The sequence below is a fragment of the Arvicanthis niloticus genome, chromosome 6 (assembly GCF_011762505.2).
Source record: "Arvicanthis niloticus isolate mArvNil1 chromosome 6, mArvNil1.pat.X, whole genome shotgun sequence".
In the NCBI taxonomy this organism is placed as follows: domain Eukaryota; kingdom Metazoa; phylum Chordata; class Mammalia; order Rodentia; family Muridae; genus Arvicanthis; species Arvicanthis niloticus.
In genome coordinates, this window is record NC_047663.1 from 7657068 (window position 1) to 7676201 (window position 19134).

General features: G+C 49.8%; 1 protein-coding gene across 7 annotated transcripts in view; it reads right to left on the minus strand.

The window, feature by feature from the left end:
* Positions 1-19134, minus strand: part of Gprc5c (G protein-coupled receptor class C group 5 member C) — a 28435-nt gene that overhangs the window by 8787 nt on the left and 514 nt on the right. For 2 of the 7 annotated variants that reach the window (XM_034507673.2, XM_076935511.1), the window contains exons 2-4: positions 8986-10065; positions 6669-6763; positions 4718-4867 (exon numbers count right to left, since the gene is read on the minus strand). In XM_034507673.2, the coding sequence (XP_034363564.1) occupies positions 4718-4867; positions 6669-6763; positions 8986-10033 (1293 nt within the window). In that variant the 5' untranslated portion in view covers positions 10034-10065. Of the gene's footprint in view, positions 1-948; positions 3074-4717; positions 4868-6668; positions 6764-8985; positions 10066-10985; positions 11057-17729; positions 17753-18654; positions 18800-18948; positions 19112-19134 lie in introns of those variants that run through there. The other 5 variants (XM_076935510.1, XM_034507674.2, XM_076935509.1 and 2 more) reach the window with 5 other exon arrangements.

Below are 19134 nucleotides of genomic sequence, written 5' to 3' on the forward strand. Positions count from 1 at the left end.
GTCTCAAAGAGACCCCTGCCCCATTACTGACACCCCATGGGACCCACCACCCCCACTCCCGGCTATTAACAGATATCTTTCCTCAATGAGGATGAGGTCAGAGCCGCACAGGGCCCAAGGAGGATGAGGTCAGAGCTCTCTGGCTGGTGCAGATGCTAAATAATTCATGCTGCTGCTGTAAACGGGGCTGCAGCTTCCTGGAGGACCCAGCCCTGAGACAGTAGACAGGAAGTCTGCTTAGCAGCCCCCTGAAAACAACCTTGGCGTGCCCTCTGTAGCACTAGAGGGGACGCTGGTCTTGGTGAGAATGTTGGTGTCTGTGCGGTGACAGCCGGGCAAGCCAGCTAACCTTTCTGTTTCTTGCTTTCTTCCGTGAGGAGCTGAAACACTGCCACACAAGTACAATGGGCCAAAAGAGCAAGCTGGGTGTGGCCATGACAGGGCCCCTAAGCCTGGGGCAGCTGTGATGTCTCTGGCCCAGCATGCCTTTCTGTGAACAAAGCAATTAATGAAGATGAAATGGGCAGTGCCCTACCTTCCAACCATGCCAGGCATAGCTGGGTAGTTATCTGAGGGTGTCCCCTTGCCCACTGCACCCCTCCTCCATCTCCTGTGTGAACCGTTTGTCTCTCTGCTTGGCTGGTTAAGAATTCAATGTTTTGTTTTGTTTTGTTTTTCTTCTATGTAGTCCTGGCTGGCCTGCAACTCACAAAGATCTGCCTGCCTCTACCTTCCAAAGTACTTTATTAAAGTCGTGCAACACTGGATCCAGCTATGAATTCAAACTTCTTTTTGGAGGCCTGGTTTTCTCCCTTAAAGTCTCTAACCAGAGAGAAGTTAGTTGCAATCAAACAGCTGTCGCCTGTGTAGCAGAGATGGGGGATGGGGAGAGAGAGGCAGGCAGACCAGCTGACAGACATTCCACAATCACTTAGAAACACACAGGAACAGAGGCAGTAACCCCTCACAAAGAAAGGGCAGTCATTTAATTCTGAGTAGTTACAAGGTAGAACCTCCCTTTACATCCACTACAGGATTTAACAGTGTCAGTGTGACAACTATCAAGGGATAGTGGCCTGCAGATGATGAGCTTGCATCAAGCCTGGACCTACTAGATGTCTCCCATTCAAGGCTTGTGCATGATACAGAGCTGTCAATTGGGAGACCCCCCAACCCTCCTAAAAAATGTACTTCTCCACTGGAACCGGAACTAGGAGACGCAGGGTAACCAAGACACTCCTAAATCCAGGCAGGCCTGTATCCTCCAGGAGCCCATCACTCCTCAGCTTCATCTGCAGGCAGGACTTGGTCTTTAAACACAGCCACACCCGCCACAGGATACACACCTAGGGATCTGGGGCTTTGTGAGTCCTAAAGGACTCACTTAAGACAGCAAACTTGTCCCTTACTTACTGCGGCAGATCTTGAGGCTCTAGATCAAGAACAGCGTGAGGTGCGTGGAGACCCCTTCCTTATGGAAGGATTGAGCATCGTCATTCAGAAGAGAGCTCAAGGCAGGAGGAGTGAGTCACATTCAGAGGTATACTCTTACTCTATGGGAATCTTTCACCCAGTGATAAAAGGCACAGGCTGCTGGGGACAGTATGAGAACTAGGCACGGGGCGCCCTCCGGGGAATCCACTCATCTACCTTGGCACTAAGCAGGACTGGGCTAAGGGCCAGGTTAGCACACTTAGGGGGGGTCCCCAGAAGAGGCTCTGTCTGGTACCCAAGCGTAGAACAAAGAACGATGCTCTGCAGATCTCAGTTCCAGGGTCTGGTACCATGACGCCATCTCAGCGGCTGGTGCCAGCAGCTTGCAGGCCTAAAAATGGCCCTCTCTGACCTGGGTGGCCATCGAATCCCTCGGGTGCATATCCTAAGGCCAAGGACACTCCTCTAATGATGAAAGCAACAGAGCACGTCCAGGTGTCCCAAGGACATCTGCTGCCCAAGCTGAGGTAGAAATTTAAGAAAACTTTCCATAATCGATCTGCAGTCCTGGAGCCCACATCCCACCAGTCGGACACAGGAAAGGCTCAATTCACCCTGAGAATGCAGCCCTGACTCCCACCCACCGTCTCCTAAGGGTACTGCCAGACCCCACCCACGTATGTCCTGGTAACCCAAGCAGGTACCTCCAGAACCTGTGAGATCCGGGTAAGTCAGAGACATGCACATCTGCACCTGTCCCAGGAGCTGCCCTGGGAGCTGGCACAGAAACCGGAAAGCAGAGTAGGGGGTGATTCAGCCAAGGGATTAACTGAGATATAGAAATGGTGCAAAGTCCTAGCACCCCTGTGGCTCTTCAACTCTGATGGGGGTTCTCTGTGCAGTAGGGCTGCAGGACAAAAGCTTTCCCGGGTGTAACTGCCATCTTCAATGCTGATGGGTAGCAGTGAGGACAGAACAGGCAGACTGGTCCTGCCCTGGTGAGGGGACACGACCCACTGAAGGTATAGTAGACTCAGTCCAGGTTCAAAGGTGTTGGGACCTGGGACCCTCAGGCCATGAGAAACAGCTTGCCCAACCTAGCTAGTGACCTTCCAGTCTAGGAGGTGCAGCAAGCCCTAAGTAGGGCAAGGGACAACTTCTGTGTGGCTTATCTCCAGAGACTCACAAAGATTCATCTGACGTGCATTGTGAGACACACTAACACAGGTCACCAACATGGTCAAGAAGGTCCGTCATGCACCTGACGTTCACAGCGGGACAATAACCTGGAGAACCACATGGGGACACAAGACTCTGTGACCTGGGGGATGTGTTAAGGCAGGAGATGGAAGTCAATAGTTAACTCCCTATAGCTGTGGTGTCTTGGGTACCAGGAGGCTGGGATGGGCAAGGGACAGGAGGCCCTGTGAGCATGTCACGTGCTTCAGGCCTATCCCAAGGTCCCCACTCAGTCCACTGCTTCAAACTGGTGGCCTCTGGTCCCTCCCAGCTCCAAGGACAAAGATGGGAAAGCTGCTGGGCCCTGCTCAGCTGGAGGCAGAGCAATGAGAGATCCGGATGAGGTGTGGTCCAGGGAAGAGGGCATCTACCATCTTGTTATATTGTTCGGGGCCTGATCCTAAAGTAACCAGAAAGAACAAGAGTCAAAAGGGAGGATTCTACGGCTCATAGCCAAGCACTGAATTGTACTAAAAGAAAAATTTTAAAGGTCTCAGTCCTCAGGGAGCAATGCCATCTAAATATAGAAGTTTGTGAGAAGTCTGGAGTCTTCTTCCAATAACCCTTTTCTCTCAACAACGACAAAAAAAAACTAGTTTTTTCCCCTTACAACTGGTGTCAGAAAATAGCTTCTGGCTAGTCAGGGACAAACATTCCCAAGCTCTGGGGATGGGCAGGCTCTCAAGTCCCCTTGAAGAACCTGGACCTGACCTCCAGAGGTCAGAACATTGTCCCATCCATAAGGAACAGAGGCAGCTCAGAGCCCCGGCCACTGGTCTGGCTTATCCCAGGGAAGGCCAAGGACAAACACTGGGATATCATTCTGGCCAGTTTTGGTCCAGCCACCTAGAGGCTCTGTGACCAGACTGGGTCACTTTGTTTACTATAAAAGAGGTTGGGACAACTACCCTTAAGTTCTCATATAACCCTGAAGTGACAGCATTCTGAGACTTTGGTTCTAGAAATGGAGGGAAAGACGGGTCTTGTCCTGTTGGTTGAACCCCCATACCCATTCCCCCACACACCCACCAGTCATGGAGATGAACCTGAGCTGTTGGGAAAAGACTTTTACTGATCCCCAAATTTTAAGCACATGGATGCTGTGACCCTTGAACCAGCCAGGAGTGTTCTGACTGCCTGTCTTTGTGAACCCCCATTATAAACAGTTCAGGCCCACTACAAGCCAACCTACTCATGCCATGAAGCACGATCTCAGAGCTTGGAGCAGAAAGGCAGCCTGGCTTACCTTTAAAAGTATGCTAGCTTCCCGTGGAAGAGGCCAAGATGAACTGATGCCCCCCTAACCCTAGAACTTCCCACTGGTGGGTCTGCCTCCCTCATTTTGTCTCTTAATATAACCAGTGGAAGATGAGACCCAGATTGGACACTCCCAGGTGTAGGACTGCACCCCAGATGTGAAGAGCCCAGATACTCATTCTGACGGTAATCAATGGCAGACACACTAGAAAGCCCTGCCCCAGAGGAGGTGCCAGCCCCTTTACCACAGGAGACCCAAAGAGCATCAGCCCTAAGAACCGGATAAAGAAAGGAGTCATGGGAAGTGAGAACCCGGTCAGAAACCACAAGCCCAAAGCAAGAGTTAATAAAGCAGAAATGTGTTTATTAGGCACCCTTACTCCTCACAGAGGAGCAAGATTCAGCCCAAGGTGTTCTCTCTGAGCTCAATGGAGTCGTGGAGGTGTCACCGCAGAGTGTAGGCAGAGAACCAGCCACCATCCCAAGCAGAACACTATTTGGATAGAGTTAAATCGCCGGAGGTGGCCCTGGCATGAAACAGGGCAGGCTCCTGGACGCCACAAATACTGAGTGGGAGGGGCCCTCATGGACACCCACCCAAACATCAGCAGATCTGACCCTGAGTCATAAGCTACCCTGAGTCAGTGAAGAGGGAAGGGAGCCACAAAGCATAGGGTCCCTAGTGGTCCCTCGCCCAAACCGGGTCCCGGGGGCCCTCTCTAAATCGACCCACTTCCAGTTGGCCACAGCTGCTGCCTTAGTCCCACACATAGGGATTCCTAAAGACCTGAGAGATCTTGCCGTCTTTTGGTGGTGTGGCCACCTGGTGGCTCTGGACCAGGTACATGTCTTCAGCTCGTAGGGTTGAGTTGGCACTGCCCATCACCTGGCTGTTGGCGGTGGCCCGTGGGAGGATGACATCGTATGCACCTTCGGACTGGAAGGAAGAACAGGCGGTCTCACAGTCAGGGCATTGGGAGCCAGGTTCCGCCAGGGCAAACACACAAATACCCGGCTTCCTGCAGGGCTGCACCTGCCAGTTCCCACTTCTTGACCCCTCCGCCCCCATTCCTCCAGGGCCTTGCTGGCAGGATGGAATGGATGACTCTACCTCTGGAAATAGAGAACTGTTCTTCTGGGAATGGAAGAAGGTCCATGGCCACATCGGGGCTTCCTAGGAGACCCTGTCTCTGAGTTCCTGCTCCTAGGTTCTTGGGGTAACCTCAGGTCTCGTGGAGAGCCGGCTCACACTGAGCTGCTACTGTCTGACTCCGACCATGCGCAAGCTCCCTTCCTCCAAGTGTCTTACCCAAGTCCCTAAAATGTCACTGCAATACCCTCTACCCTTCTGGTAAGGTAGGTCCCGGTTCATAGAAATCTGGCCTAGAAATCTGGCCTCAAATACTCTGCCTGGAAAGAACATGAACCCCTGGGGTGGTCCCACCTGTCTTATCACAATGACCACCAAAGCTCTGAAGCAGCCAGGATCGTGTGTGTGTGTGTGTGTGTGTGTGTGTGTGTGTGTGTGTGTTTGTGTGTGTGTGTGTGTGTGTGTGTGTGTGTTGGCTGTGGTGGCGGTGGTATGTACCTTAAGGTAGTATGTACCTTAGAACATCCAACCATGCTGGCTGTTCAGGATAGTTAAATCTGGGATCTTTAACTCAACTGGGGGATGAACCCAAATTATCAGGACTGTTTGTAAAGCCCCACCCGGAATTAAGCTCCACTCCCTAGCTGGGCGCCATCCTGAGGAAGGCTGGCAAATATTTAACTACTGAGATGGGAAAGCCCTGAAGGCCCCTATAGATCTGCCTTGGGGAGTTACTCCCTTCTAGGTAGAACACAAGCTACCAGGTGATGTCAATGCCCTTACCCACCTCACCATCAACACAGAAGTCACATTACTATGTCCACCTCAGACCAAATCTGCACTGTCAGCAAGTTCTCACTTGCTCCTCACTCTGATGGTCTGTGGACCACGGGGTGTGAGAACAAAGCAGGAATAATAGCAGCCCAGTTCAGCTCTCCCTCCAAACTGGGAGAGAGGCTGGGCCGGCTCCACAGGGCTGTGGATGGAAACTGCCCCTGCTCTGCTCCAGGGTGCAACTTCACACTTGGAAAAGAGCTGGGCTGGAAGTCTCAGACACACCAGCCAGCCATCCCCTGCTCCCAGCCCGGAGAGGTGGGGAACGGATGGGAACAGCACCCTGCTGACCTCCTGGCTTCCTGTTCCCAGAATCCTGCCAAGGCAGGTCCTGACCTCTCTGGCAACCACTGCCAGCAGAGGGGAGGACCACATATGGAGGGAGAGTCTACTCCACCTCCTTCCTGTTCCCACAGCCCCCATAGCTAATGAAGTACTGCACCCAGGGCTCAGGGGAGGTGTAAGGTCAAGGCATGGAAACAGGGTGTCATATAGCCCAGGCTAGTGGTGCAGGCTGTAGCCAAAAATTGCCCTCGACCCCCTGAGCCTTCTGCTTCCGCCTCCTGAGTGCTAAAATTACAGGTATGTGCCACCATGCCTGGGCCTCAGGCTGTGGGTGATGCCAGTGATTCAGGGTACGTCCCACTACATTGTGCTAGAGCCCTAGGTTGGTAGGGTTAATGTCCCCAGGAGAAGCTCACCGTACCCTAATGCCTCAATCCAGCTACGGCCTGCACAGCTGCTCTACAATAAAAAACGAGGCTGGGCTCTGTGACTATCAGCCAGATCACAGGAACCTGAGGGACCGACTCACCGGGCCTTTGTGCATCAGGGCCATCTCGGTGGGCTGGTACACACTGGTCAGCAGCTGTCCATTGTAGCCACTATAAGGTGACACCGGTCTCTTTGCTGTAGGGAAAAACCAAGCTCAAATTTGAAGATTTCAGGACACTCATCTCCTGTCTGTCTCCCCTTTCCCCACCCTAAGCGACTCTCCTGGGCACAAGGAAATGAGACCCTGGGCCAGTGACAGATGAGTGAGTCAGTGGGCCTGGTGCCCCTTCCCACATCTGGTGCGCTTTTGTTTAGATGTACAGAAAAGTACTGCTTGGCTTTCTGCTTGTGGAACGGACACACACACACACACACACCCTCCCTCATCGCTCAGAAAAACACGCTGTCAGCAACCCTCACATCCCTATCCATCCTCAGGGCCAGAGGCCAAGAAGGGCACATGGGCCTTGGGCTGCCTTCCAAGATGGCCAGCCTCCAGCTCCCACCTCTACCACTGTGGACCCACTGCCAGGCGCAAGGGGAAATACAGCTGAAACCCCACAGCCTTTTGTGTTCATGTCCTCACAGAACATGGGTGGCTATGGTGTCACTCTATAGCCACACAAGACCCAGCCAGGGAGCCTTGGCACTCCACCTATCCTGGGCCCCCTGGCAAGCACCCAGACAGATTTGTAACTCTCTGCACCTTCTGGTGTGGGTTTCCCATGCTGAGCGCCGCTGGAGTATTGGAGGAGAGCTGTTAACTAGCCTGAGGGGGCCAAGCATATAGAATTCACCTGCCTCCTGCAGGGCTGAGGGACCCTACAGCCTGTGCAGGGACTACACTTAAGTGCTCGGCTCATGCTATTGATTTTTCCATTGTGGGGGAAAAAATGAAATAAATAAAATACATAAAATAAAATAAAAGCCTAGAAGTAACTCTATGAGAAGAAAAATACCAAGAACTCTCCGGTCTGTTGACAGTACGGAGGGAAGAGCAAGGGTTTGGGAAGGGTTTGCTATACCTCCCAGCACCTGCCCAGGTCTTTCTGGCTTCTTGAATGATGCCTTAATGCCTCTGTGTGCCAGAAGCCACTCCAGTGTGGGGAAAGTGTCAGCTCCACAGAGTAGGTCACAGACCATGTATGTGTCACCGCCTTCCACAAAACAGGAAGTATGAGGCCCACGCAGTGTGCACAGAAGACCCTAGGATTTCTGACTCTAGCATGTCCATTGCCCCTTGACTGAATTTCTGTCAGAGATCCCAGAGCCGGGATGTGGTACCACATCTTTATCAATATAAACAGCTGGGGTCCTGCAGAGCTCTGATCATGCCTGAGAGGGCTGCAGCTTGTGAGCCACAAGCCCCTGTGTCTTAGGCGAGAGCCCAGCACATAGCAGGTCTCTGACAACATTCCTTCCAGTTAAGAAATATGCTGCTGAGGTCAATATGGGCCATGGTGAGCGGTGTTTGTGGTGCCGGAAACTGAAAGTGGGGAGAGGGGTCTCAGGTCTGCTACACAAGAACTCTCCCACTGCCTACGCCCTCCATCCCCGAATGCAGGGGTTTTAAAGCAGAAAATTGCAGACATTTTTCTCAAGAGAAAGGCTCCCTGCCCAGCAGTAAAAGTCATAGGATAAAAGTTGGCATAGGATGGTGCACGCCTTTTAATCCCAGCACGTGGGAGGCAGAGGCAGGCGGATTTCTGAGTTCGAGGCCAGCCTGGTCTACAGAGTGAGTTCCAGGACAGCCAGGGTTACACAGAGAAACACTGTTTTGAAAAAAAAAAAAAAAAAAAAAAAGTTGGCACAGCCAGGTAAGGGCACTTGCCACCAAGCTTGACAACTTGAGTCTAGTCTCCAGAACCAACATGGTAGGAAAGAAATGACTGTCAATCCATCAATCAATCAGTCAATCAATGTAATTTTAAAAAACAAAAGTTGGAAAGTTGGACATTGGTGGCGTGTGCCTTTAAAATCAGCACTCGGGAGGCAGAGGCACACAGATCTCTGAGTTCTGGTCAACAGATTGAGGTTCCAGGCCAGCCAAAGCTACACAGAGAAACCCTGTTTCAAAAAACCAAAACAAATGACAAACATAAAAAACAAAAGCTGGAAATGTCGGCATCTACCTATAATCCCAGCAACTGGGAGAAAGAAGGACCAGAGGATCAGTTCCAAGACCCAGCCTCAGCTACACAGTGAGTTCAAGACTAGCCCAGGCTATGTGAGATCCTGTCTAGTCTTACACACCCTGACACACACAGACACACACATACACAGCCCTGACACACACATACACACCCTGACACACACATACACAGCCCCACAAGGATATAAATAACATCTTGCCGCACCTGAGGCTGGTTCGTCCATAGAAAATGCCTTGTTCTCCACAAACATGCTCTGGCCCGTCTGCTCCTTCAGGATGGTCTCATAGCCCACCCCTCGAGTAGGGTACATGTCCCCCTGGTAGCTCTGTTCTGGGCTAGGTTTGGTCACCTGGGAGACCTCAGGGATGACATAGAAGAGGACAAAGGTCCAAGCATTGGCAGCGAGGGCAATGGCCAGCGTGGGGTCATCCCAGGTGGGGCTATGGTGCTGCTCGTTGCCGTAGGTGTACATGACAATCCATACCACCCAGATGGCAATGGAGATGGCTGTGGTGAGCAACACAAAGACCCCGTGCTTCCGCCAGCGCTTAAAGCGGCCACACAAGGTGGGCCAGGCTCCTAGGAAGGCCCCCAGCAGTAGCAGCATCACATAGATGAGGGCCATGACAAAGTCCATGTTCGCAATGGCACAGGGGGAGGTCATGGTCCAGTCGGCACTGCCATTGACCAGAGGGGTAACCTGGCCACCTCCTCGTACCAGGGTGATGATCAGCCACTCGGTGTTAATGATGACCTCCACCAGGGTGAGCAGCAGAGCCACAGTGAAGATCACCCAGCCTCGGGGCCCATGGTTCTTCCGGGCTAGGAAGTTGAGGGAAAGGATGTGGGCAACCAGGCAGGAGAAGCAGATGGCAAACAGGACCCCAAAGAGGAAGCGTCGAGAGGCACAGGTAGAGAAGTCCGGCTTCACCACGCAGGCAAACACAAGGCAGAAGAGGCCCAGGGTGCCCAGCAGGAAGAACACCTGGGTCCCCAGGAGGCTCCGCTTCTTAGTGTCCTGCACAAACGGAAGGCTAGCCACAAGGATGATGGTTAGCACAAATGTTGTGATGATGCCCGCCCCGGCCACTGCCTCTAAGACAATGCCCCAGGCTCCGGAGCGGTCACAAAGGTTGTAGTAGAGGGGGTCCAGGTCTGGGCTGCAACCAGGTGGGGCATGACTCTGGGCCAAGGCTCCTGGGAGGAAGAGAGGCAGTCCTAGGCACATCAGCAAGGTTTTGTGGGTGGCCATCCTGGCTCCCAGGCCAGGCTTCAGCTGGGTCCCTAGAGATAGGAAGAAGAGACAAAAATCAGTCCTCCAAGGTCAGACGTCAGTGAGCACAGTATCCCCTCCACCCACTCCCCATCCTGAAAGAGAGTTGATCAGGAGACATGTTCTTCTAAGCTTCAGAATCCTTATTTTATGTATCTTCCATTTTTAAAATTGTATTTTATGTGTTCGGGTGTTCTGGTTGCAAGTATGTCTGTGCATCCGTGTGTACCTGTTGCCTGGGGAGGCCAGAAGATGGTGTTGGATCCCTAAAATTGGAGCTACAGTTGGTTATGGCCATTATGTGGGTGCTAAGAATCGAACATGGGTCCTCTAGTAGAGAAACAAATGTTCTTAACCACTGAGCCATCCCTCCAGCTCTTCAGAATCTTTTAACCTAAAAGTCAGGAAAGTTTATCTGAGTGGCGAGATGAGACCCATCTGTCATCCCTATTCCTGTTCTCGTTTCAGTTTTTTGTTGTTGTTGATTTTCTTTGTGTTTGTTTGTTTGTTTTTTGAAACAAAGTTTCTCTGTACAACCACAGCCCTGGCTGTTTTGGAACTCACTTTTTAGATCAGGCTGACCTGGAAATCAGACAGATCTGCCTGCCTCTGCCTCCCAAGTGCTGGGATTAAAGGTGTGAGCCACCACACCTGGCTGTCATCCCTATTCCTAACCATGGGAAAGGAGAAACTTCTTAACTGCAGGAGAGATGGCTCAGTGGTTAAGAACGCTGGCTGCTAATTAACTAATCATAACAGCAACAGCAAAAGGAAACACACAAACACACATATATATCAAGAACTAGGGAAAGACAACAAGACCCCGAAGGGATTAGCCTTTAATGGAAGACTTTAAGACATTGGAGTGAAAAGGGGAAAACGGCCTATTTTATTAACACCAGAAAAGTAACAGATCACCCCACTTGCTCACCATAACCATTCTGAATGCTGCAGATTTGTGTCAAAGGGGAAAACCAAAGCCAGCTGCCCAGAACAGTATCCCTGTGTGAAGTGAAGGGTGTCACTGGTGAAGAGAAATTCAAGAACAAACCTGGGGGACTCGGGAGAAAGAATCTCAGTGGTGAAACACTTCCCTGCCATAGGTGCAGAGTTCTGGGTTCCATGCTTAGCTCTGCTTCCTGCCCCCCTCCCCCCCCACCCCCCAACCAAAAGAGACAAATCATCCATTCAAAGCGTTAACTTGGAAATATAATGGTTTGAATGAGAATGGCCCCTTTGGGTACCTGTATTTGAATGTTTGTTCCCTCTAGGAACTGGAAAGGATTAGGAAGTGTGGCCTGGCTGAAGCAGGTGTGTCACTGAGGGTGGGATTGAAGTTTTCAAAAGCCCAGGCCATCCCCAGTCAGATCTCTGAAGAAAAGGGTGTGAGCTCTCAGCTACTGTTCCAACACCAAGCCTGCCTGCCGCCATGTTCTCCACTGGGATCATGGACTCCAACTCTCTGAGTCTATAAGCAAACTCCAATAAACTCTTTCTTTCATAAGTTGCTTTGGCCGTGGAAAGAATGTTTAAAGGCTCAAAAAGAAACTATTATAAAGCCCCAAGCTCTGTAAGCCACCTTACATGTTCAAGAAACTAGCTGTAGCTATGCAGGCATGGCGGCTCACACCTTTAGCCCCAGCACTTGAGAGGAAGACATAACTGGGTTCCAGGACATGGAAAAGATAAAGAGGAAGAAAGGAAGGAAGAAAGGAAGGATTTCTCCTGCCTAACCAGGAGGATGGTCCCTGAAGCCAACAACCAAGCTTTCCTTGAATGACAGCGTCCACTAGTGGCCAGCAAAGGCATGACACTTATGTTACTAAACGCTTTCTCCTCCAAAGCCAATATCTATCTATCTATCTATCTATCTATCTATCTATCTATCTATCTATCTGACTTGAAGCAGGGCTTTGCTACTAATCCCTGGCTGGCCTCAAAGTTGTGGCAATCCTCCTGCCTCAACCAACTTTTTTTTTTTTTTTTTTTTTTTTTTTTTTGGTTTTTTCGAGACAGGGTTTCTCTATGTAGTCCTGGCTGTCCTGGAACTCACTTTGTAGACCAGGCTGTCCTCGAACTCAGAAGTTTGAACTCGAACTGCCTCCCAAGTGCTGGGATTAAAGGCTTTCGCCACCACCTCCCGGCTGTGCCTCAACCATCTTAAGTACTGGGAATATAGGCTGGAGCCAATACTCTTGGCTAATTTCATGTATACAAAACGCCAAATTTCATTTGATAGAAAATTTCCAACCATAACTGATAAATGAAAAGTTATGAAATTAGAGGAAATGACAGAAGCCTGACCGTTGCTGTGAGAGTTTATCTAGATTAGGTTAATTGAAGAAGACTCACCCACGGCGCCATTCCCTTGGCTGGTGTTTCCAAGGAGAAAAGAGGAGAGAGTGACCCAAGTACCAGCATTCATTGCTCTCTGCTTCCTTGACTGCAGATACAATGTGACCAACCGCTTTGAGCCAAAACAAACCCTTCCTTAAGTGAGCTTTCTGTTGGTTATTTTGTAACTAACATACAAATTTAAATAAAGTTAACATAATAAAGATGATTAATTTTTTCCACATTTTCTTCCCACTCCCCTCTTTTGCATTTTACTAAAAAAATTGTGTATGAATGTTTTGCCTGCAAATAAACCCATGCAGTTCCATAATATAGGGAAGGAGAGGCTTTAGTGCCTCTGGAATCCAAGCTATAAATGTTGGTGAGCAGCCATATTGGTGTTGGGAATTGAATGGGTCCTCTGGGAAAGTAACCAGTCTTCTTAGCCACTGAACCATCAGCCATCATAGTACGCTTTCTTCTTTGTTTTATTTATTTATTTACTTATTTATTTATTTAGAGAAACTCAAGTGATAGCCTGGAATAGCTGCAAATATGTGTCAATCCCTCAGCCTCAACTCCAGAGTGCTAGGATTACAGCACTTTAAGCCATCCCAGCTTTTGCCTCTTGAAAAAAAATTTCAGGGCCCAGCATGGTGGCACACACCTGTAATCCCAGCACTTGGGAAGTGGAGGCAGGAAGATCAGGAGTCCTGTTCCTTAGCTACATAATAAACTAGGCATCTGTCTGAGCCACAAAAAATCATGTTTCAAAATGGGGGGTGGGGGGGAGACTGGAGAGTTGGCTCAGTGGTTAAGAACATATTCTGCTCTTACCGAGGACCTGGGCTTGGGTTTATAGCATCCACATAGCAGCTAGCAACCACCTGTAACTCTAGTTTCTGGGGGTCTAACGCCCCCTTCTGGCCTTCACAGTTATTACATGGTGCATATAAACTCCCACAGGAACACACATAAAAATAAGTAAAATAAAAACTGATGTAGCCTAAGCCATCTATTTCCTCACCTTTCCTCAGCTACCATCTACCTTCAACTCCTAAAATTTCATGCGTACTTAAATAACTTTATAGCTGTTTTCCTACGTAAGTACTGTTTTTAAAGCTAGTTGCTCGCTATTTCTAATGCAAAAGTTCACTTCCCCTACACAGAGACTGTATATTGGTAAATCAATAAGTGTCACTGGTATTTACAAGTACTGGGAAGAGAGTGACCATTGGAGTTAATAGGGAAGGAGTCATGCCCAGCCACCTGAGAATAAGTCACGGGTAACAAGATCAAGGATTCTAAATATCCAGTGTTTCAGCAAACAGACAACAGCTAGAACATAAGGTGCACCTACAATTTTAGAATGGAACCCTGAAAACAACCCAGAAGCATTGGCTCTTGGGAAGGTTTCTCACCCCACCTCCCTTGGCCAGTAGTTTAGGGAAAGAAATTGGGACCAGGGACATAACCTGGCAGTACAGTGTTTGCCTAGCCTATGTGAGGGTCCTAGGTTCAATCCAACACTGGGAGATGCGTAGGGATATAGAATAGGTAATTATTTGGTGTCTGCCAGTATTTACTATGTATCTCGGGAGACAGGGCCCAATTGCTTTTAGAGTTCTGTAAAACACAGAGATGGTCAAATACAGTTGCTGGCCTGATGCTAGCTAAGACTGGTAGGTATGCAAAAAATGATACAGATAAGTATGCTATTTATGAGAAATACTCCAGGAGGACAGAGAGTAAGAAGGGAACAAGAAGAGAGAGAATCAGAAGAGAAGACCTAGTCTAAAGCATTTTATTGGGAATTAGGGATATGACTCGTATATTTAGCATGCATGAGGCGTTCAGTTTGATCCCCCAACACCTCAAAAAAGGAAGAAATATGTCAGTCAGTGAGTGCCTGCTGTGTAAGTAGGAGGACCTGAGTTTGGATCTCCACCATCATGTAAAGTATGCACCTATACTCCCAGCTCTGGGGAGGTAGAGACAGGAGGATTGCTGGAACTTGTTAGTCAGCCAGTCTAGCTGAATCAGCGAGCTCTGGGTTCAGTGAGAGATCCTGTCTCAAAAAATAAGGTGGAGGGCTGGAGAGATGGCTGGCTCAGTGGTTAAGAGCACTGACTGCTCTTCCAGAGGTCCTGAGTTCAATTCTCAGCAACCACATGGTGGCTCACAACCATCTGTAATGGGATCCGATGCCCCATTACAGATGTCTTCTGGTGTGTCTGAAGACAGCTACAGCTTAATCATAAACAACTCTTTAAAAAAAAAAAAAAAAAAAAAGGTGGACCTTCTCAGGGAACATTCTAGAGCATGGTGAAAGAATGTCAAGAGCCAGAGGATGGGAGGTGCACTGAGAAAGGCTGACTTCTGGACCTGAGATGGCCACTGTACCTAGGAGCTCACTGCAGCCATTATTACCAATACAAAATCAAGCCAGCAAGATCAGTCAATGTTCCAACAGGCTTAGTAGATTATTAACAAGGAAAGAGAAAGAACACGAAGTAGGGAAAGGAATGTGCTAGAGGCACCTGCAGAAGATGAAGTGTTTACATGCATGAAACTGTCAAATAATAATAATAATTATAATTATATATATATATATATATTATATGTACATATATATGATTTGTATTTTCAATACAGGATCTCACTATGTAGCCCTGGCTGCCCTGAAACTCACTCTGTAAACCAGGCTGGCTTCTAACTTACAGAGATCCTTCTTCTACCTCCTGGGTGCTGGTATTAAAGGTGTTCATGACTATTATGCCTGCTTAAACATAATCTATTAAAAATTCAAATAATGGGCAGACAAGATGGCTCAGCGGCAAAGGTGCTTGCCACCTAGCCTGGCCACCTTTGTTTAATTCACAGGACCTGGAACTGATTCCTGTAAGTTGTCCTCTGGCCTCCACGTGTGCCTGCACACACATTAAAAACTAAAAAGTAAACAAATAAATAAATGAAATAATAATAAAATAAGGTGGAGATCGATACAGGAAGACTTGGGGTACAATCAGAAAATACCACATAAAGCATTTTAGTCCATACTTAGCAAAAACTCAACAAGAATGCTAATGGGGGGGGGGGGGCCTGGAGGGATGGCTCAGTGGTTAAGAACACTGGTTCACTGGTTGCGCTCTTCCAGAGGATACAAGTTTGATTCCCAGCACCCACATGGCAGCTCACAACCATCTGTAACTCCAATTCTAGGGGACTATATGATACACTCTTCTGGTCTCCCTGGGTACCAGGCACACACATGATGCATGGATATACATGCATGCAAAACAACCATATACATGAAATTAATATTTTTTTAAAAAAAAATAGAATGCTAATAGAGGTAAATTAATAAAAAAAAATATATTGTGCTAAAAACCAAAAATAGATATCAGTACCCTGAATCTGTCTCCCAAATTCTGAGCAAGAGAAAGAAAACCGTGTGAGCAGTGGTGCGTGTGAGCGGTGGTGAGTGTGTGAGCAGTGGTGGGCAAGAGTGAGGGCCTTGTTCAAGGAAACGAGGAGCCATTGCAAGCCGTACCGAACATGATAGCAGCATCAACAAGGCAGTGCTTTCAGAGATGTATCTGGCACAAAAGCACAAAGCCAGTTTAAGGAGCAAGGCCAGAGGAAGCACCATAATGGCCAGATCTGGAAGATCATTGCCACCACCCCTCCCCTGCCACCCCTTCCCCTCAATACACACACAAATCTGGGGACTAGGGAGATACAGGAGGAAAGCATGCCACAGGCCACACTACCAGTTTAGACCTGATAATAGCCAGGTCATCCCAAGGCTGGGGATGTAGGTCACTGCGAGCCAAGTCCAAGGTCCTGGCTTCCTTCCCCAGGGAGAAGGGAGAAGGTGAAGTCCCCAGTATCCCCACAGACAGAAGGGTCAGGATTAGGAATGGTTCAATCCTGTTCTATTTCCTCTTACCTTTGCCACAGAGGGAGCAGCTTCCGCCTTGACCTGTTCCTCACATCTCACCTCTGTCACCAAACCTTACCAGCGTGGAAAACTGGGCTGCCTGAAATGTACCATTCCTACCCGAAAATGCTTCATCTGTTTGCTTCCAAAAAAAAAAAAAAAAACCAGAAAGAAGTGTGTGTATACCTGAGTGGAAACGGTCAAGATGGGAAACTGGGACTCTCGGCTGGACTCTCTCCCCTGTGAAGGACAGAGGTCCCTGAGGTGAACAAGACAGTGGAAGAGAGCCAGGCTTAGTGTCTTTAAACCTAGGAAGCAGAGACAGGCAGATCTGAGGTTGGCCCTGTGTACACAATGTGTTCCAGGACTCTCAGAGCTACATAGTAAGACCCTGTCTCCAAAAAATAAAAAAAATAAAAACCCGGTAGCAACAACAAGACAGTTGAGGAGAAGAAAGCACAGAAGAGCTCAGACCAAATCCTTCAGTCCAGGAGTACAGATTAGCCAGATTCATTTTGATTTTTTTTATGTGTATAAATATTTTGCCTGTATGTCTGTATGTGTACCACATGTGTGTCTGGTGCCAAAGAGGTCAGAAAAGGGCATCCCTGGTACTGGAGTTATAAACAGTTATCAATACCACGTGGGTGCTGAGAATCCCAGTCCTCTGTAAGACCAGCTGCTGCTCTTACCTGCTGAATCCCTTTCTTTAGCCACCTGCTACCTTTTAAGATGGTGGCCAAAAGGTAGACAGGGGAGAACAGCTCTGCCTAAAGGCTCTTAAAGAGCTCTTGGTGTGCCTGCCCCCTGCTGTGCGCTCTCTCTCTCTCTCTCTCTCTCTCTCTCTCTCTCTCTCTCTCTCTCTCACACACACACACACACACACACACACACACACACACACACACCCTACATCTAGACTGACTCTTTGGAGGCCTGAACTTTTGAGTCATGTGACCTGCCTCCCCGACCAGGTCTAAGTCTTGAGGGCTTGTGAAGAGACTTGTATCCTTTGTAATGTCTTCTACTCTTTGAACAGTCTACAGTATCCATCTCTGCCGGGGAGTGGGACAAGGCCTCCTGCCCTAGAAGCCTTAACAGAGTGCAGCCAAGACTCTACCTTAGATTATTTCCTGTACAAAAAAGGCTTTTAACTTCACCTCCCTAGACTCAGACCTACAACTATTTTTAATCACCTCGGAAATCAGCCTTTCCTTGGGGTCAATGACCCGGCCCCCAAAGGTGGTCAGTGCAATCAAGTTCCCAAATCCCCTCCCTCCTTCTTTCTGTCTTCAGGGGGAGTGGAGAAACCTTGGTAAGGCTGGTGGGCTGAGCCTACCAGCCCTGGCCGGGTTTAAGCAGTTACAGGTGAGGCAGAGCAGACCTTCCCCTTCTCACCTTTTGGAAAGAAGAATATCTCCTTCATCTCTCCCATCAGCATCCAACACACACACACACCACAGAGGGAAAGAAGACTACAGCCACCTAGGGCCCCGTTTGATGCAGGAACGGCTCAGCCAGGGACACCACACAGCATCCTTCTTCCTCCCTGGCTGCGTCCCCTCAGCAGCTGACCAGGAAAGCTGGGTGGACGGACACTTGGCCAGCCTTCCTCCATCCTCTTATCCACCACTTCCTCCTTTTTCTCAGGACAAGTCAGTCCTATTGTCTCAGCCCTCTGGCCCTCTGAGTAGTGGGCCGTTCAACGACTCGTAAGAACGACCTGGAAAGATGCAGGGAAGGAACCACACAGCACGTTTACCGTCCTCCCTTTCACTGGACCAAAATACCGCAGCATGCTGAGTCTTAGATCTCCTAAGCAATCAGGGGTCTGCTCTCCGCCTTGGAATGTGCCCCACCCCCATCGCCAACAGCACTCCCCCCCAGCCACAGAACAGACATTGTTGGGGGGGATGGGGTTCACCAGGAGCACAAAGCCACGCTTCTATATATCCTCCTGTCTGTACTTCAGAATCAAGATCGTGAAGTCTTAAGTGATTTAGAACTTTGTAAGTGTAAACGTGTGGGCGCGAGGTGGAAACGGAAAGCGCTCTGACAAAACTAGGGGTAAAGGGTGGGATCCAGAACCTAGGCCTCCACAGGGAGAGGCGCCATAGGCCTCCGAAATTCCAAACTTCCCGCGGAAAGATCCTGAGCCCTGACCTCCCCAATTCCAACTGGACTACTGAGTCTACGGTCTCACGCCCCTGAAAGTCTGAACCGAAAGACCAAAGGGCCAGGCTCTCTGTTCCTAATCCCCCTGGTCACAGGAACCTGCCCTCCCCACGCACAGCAGCGAAATAAGGAAAGGAAGCCAACCTACGTAGAGTCACAGTCGACCGTGGCCTCCCATTGCGAGAGTGGGTAGAGGAGCACCTCTCGGACGCTCAGATCCCTTGCCGTACACCTCCGGCCGCAGAACCTGGCTTCCCCGAGCCATTAAGTCCCCAGCTGGCTCGGGTTTGGAAACTTTCTGCGAACTTACAGAGTGGATGCATCGTCGCCCTCCCCTTGGACTCTCACAGGGCCCTCGGCCCTCTCCCTTTCCCAGCCAGTTGGAACCAGCCCTTCCTGCCGGCCGCTGGCAAGGGCGGAGCGCCGAGGCAGCAGCCCTTACCTGGGACGCGCAGCCAGCCCGCTCCCGCTCCGGCGCCGCGCTCAGAGCCAACTTCGGCCCCAGGCAGAGCGCCGGCGGGCGTAGGAGGGACTCAAAGCAGGGCGCTGGGCCAGAGCCCGTTCCCGCGGGGGTGACCAGGCCGGAGCAGAGGTGCGGGGGGCCAGCTTCCCAGGGACCCCCCACCCC